Raw genomic sequence first — 2,683 nt, forward strand, 5'->3', positions numbered from 1 at the left:
AAAAAAAAAAAAAAAAAAAAAAAAAAAAAAAAAAAGAACTACTCTGCTACCCCCCCCCAACGCAAAACAAAACAAAAGAACCCATGGCGGTCTCTGTAACCTACGAGCTATTCAACTTGTCATTCCTATCCGGCAGGGGAAATAAAAAAAGCTAATTAGCTTGTCAGAGGAATTTATTCTATGATATTTTGCAGAAATATGAAACCAGCTTTTAGAAGTTTGTTCTTTTTAGATGCTTCCCTGCACTTTCGTATAGTTTTAATACATCTGACTGTCCCCTCACTGCCGATATTTTCCATTGCAGGACAGAGAAGCGATTCTCTCCCTCGAAAATACGACGCGGACTCGAAATACGGCCGAAACTTCAGCCCCGTCCCTCGATCTGTTGCGCCCGACAGCACGCAGGAAACGGAGATCAGACGAAGTGTCTCTGACTCGGCGGCCCTGAGGGGAGGGTGGCTAAAGCCCCCGGGGTTCAGCAGCTATCTTCCTCTCGCTGCTGGTTCAGAGCCTCTCGGCCTCTCCCCTGCGTCCTCGCTGTAACAACGCTGCTCCGCGGCCGGCGGGGCCAGGGCCGTTCCCCGAGCACTGACGGTGGCGAGGAGCTGGCCCCAGCCCGAGAGGGCTTGGCTTCGTGGCCAGACTCCCCACGGACCTTGCGGGGCCGCCCTGAGGTGTGCAGGGGCCGGGCGGGTGCGCAGACGTGCGCGGCCGCGAGAGCGGCTCGACTCGGGCTGCGCGCGGGGACACGCGTGTCCGCGGCCCGGGCGCGGCGACAGCAAGGGCAGCGGTGCTGGGGACAGGCCCTGACCACAAAACGGCCCGAGCTTCGCCCTGCTGCTCGGGGGATGCCTCCTTCCTACAACCGCTCCCCTCCACGGGGTCCCCCCTCCCCAGCTGCCCTGTAGTTGCACCTATTTCCTAACGTCTGCGATCAGCGCGCCCAGCATCCCTCCGAGCTCCAGCACGGGCTGCCGGCCCCGCTGCGTGTCACGCGTGGGCACCCTCGGGGGCAGCCCGCGGCTTGGCAGCTGGCCTGCTCCGCTGGCTGCCAGCGTCCGGGGCCTGCGCATTTGCGCGCAAGGGTGCGCAGGGGCGGCCCAGCCCTGGGGCTCTGCGCGCAGGGGAGAGGCCCGGGCCGGGCCGAGGGGCTGCCGCCGCCGTCACGCCGCGGCGGGGCAGGGCAGGGCAGGGCAGGGCGGGCGCCGGGGCTCCCCTCTCTCTGGGGCTACCTGAGTCTCGGAGAGATTGAGCTGCCGGGCGAGCTCGGTGCGCTCCCGCCCCACGACGTACTGGCACCGCTGGAACTCCATCTCCAGGCGGTAGAGCTGCTCGGCCGTGAAGGAGGTGCGGGTCCGCTTGGGACGGTCCAGATCAAGCCCCTTAGGCAGAATAATCTCTCTGATTGAACCTTTGGCATCTGGCAAAGAAAGGCGCAGTCAGCTTTACACCCAGTCAACCCTCCTCCTTTTCTTTTAATTTTGTTTCCGAGGGAGGTAGAAAGTACCGCCGCCAGCGCTTTCGAGACCGAGACCCAAGACAGGACGGAGCAGGGTGCCTGGAATTGCGGCACTGCACCTGGCCACTACACCCAAGCAAGGGAAAAAACAGCAGAGAAAGGAGGAGGGGGCGATGGGGCCCAGGGGTCTGGAAATAATCCCCTCAACCCATTTAAAATTGGCTTGAACACATTGCACTGACAGTACGACACTGCGGCATCACCCATGGCCCTTCTGGGAGGCTGGGGAGGGATCCTCCAGGCCGGGCTTTGTGGCTAGGGGGCTACTCTTTGTTCCCCCTGGGCTCCAGGCTGGRGAGTGCCGAACACCCTCTGCCCCCCACCCCTCAACATATAAAACTTTTTTTTTTTCAAAACAAATCTCACATGAGGGGAAAAAACAACCAAAAATGGAACAAACAAACAAACAAAACCCAGAAGCTTTATGGGCACAAGCATCGGCTGCCCCAAGCTGACTGATTTCCCACCCTGAATCTGGGGACATCTCCAGCTCACCCAGCATCCTAGGGAAAGCATCGGCGTGGTCGCTTTTCTGGGTTTTAAAAATCGGGAAAGCAAGGAGGGAAAAACCAAAACAAGGCAACGAACAACCCGCAGAAACCTCACTTTCCTGGCGGCASCGACCGAAAGAAAGCAGTACAAATCTTATTATCACGACTGTCAAGCTAGAGCCAGATTCATGTTACGTTAAAGCCTTCCCAACTTTGCTTTCCGTAATTTTACCTCCTCGAYACGTTTTAAATCAGAGACAACCACATCGCTTTAATCTGACTCCTCTCTGGGTCAATCGGCCGCGAAAGGATTAATTATTGTTTACAAGGCCTGCTTTACACTATTTCTGTTATGATTCTGTTTTCTCCTTCCTTTCCCAAAACGTACTTTAATAAAACCGAAATTTCTTCAGTAACAGTTTCGGGGACATAAAACGATTTAATTAGTTTAGCTAGGGAAGGAGACGGGCAACGAGGAAAAATAGAACGTGGTACTGCATAGAAGAAAATCCTTCATCTTCCCTCCACTGCTTTTAAGGCTCTTTGGATGGCGATTATTCACAAAAATCGCTTTGCCGCGGACGCTGGGCGCGGGGAGAGGGGGAGCAGCGGGAACCCTTCCCCTGCGGAGAGGTCCTCGCCGCCCGCCGGCGGGCGCGGCCGGCGCGGGGCG

General features: G+C 57.2%; 1 protein-coding gene across 1 annotated transcript in view; it reads right to left on the bottom strand.

The window, feature by feature from the left end:
* Window positions 1–2,683, bottom strand: part of VAX1 (ventral anterior homeobox 1) — a 48,253-nt gene that overhangs the window by 44,794 nt on the left and 776 nt on the right. The window contains exon 2 of the mRNA XM_085319098.1: window positions 1,233–1,420. Coding sequence (XP_085175224.1) covers window positions 1,233–1,420 — 188 coding nt within the window. The remainder of the gene's footprint in view (window positions 1–1,232; window positions 1,421–2,683) is intronic.

This window comes from Rhea americana, unplaced genomic scaffold, assembly GCF_003343005.1.
Source record: "Rhea americana isolate MKP2758 unplaced genomic scaffold, rheAme1 scaffold_57, whole genome shotgun sequence".
Taxonomy (NCBI): Eukaryota; Metazoa; Chordata; class Aves; order Rheiformes; family Rheidae; genus Rhea; species Rhea americana.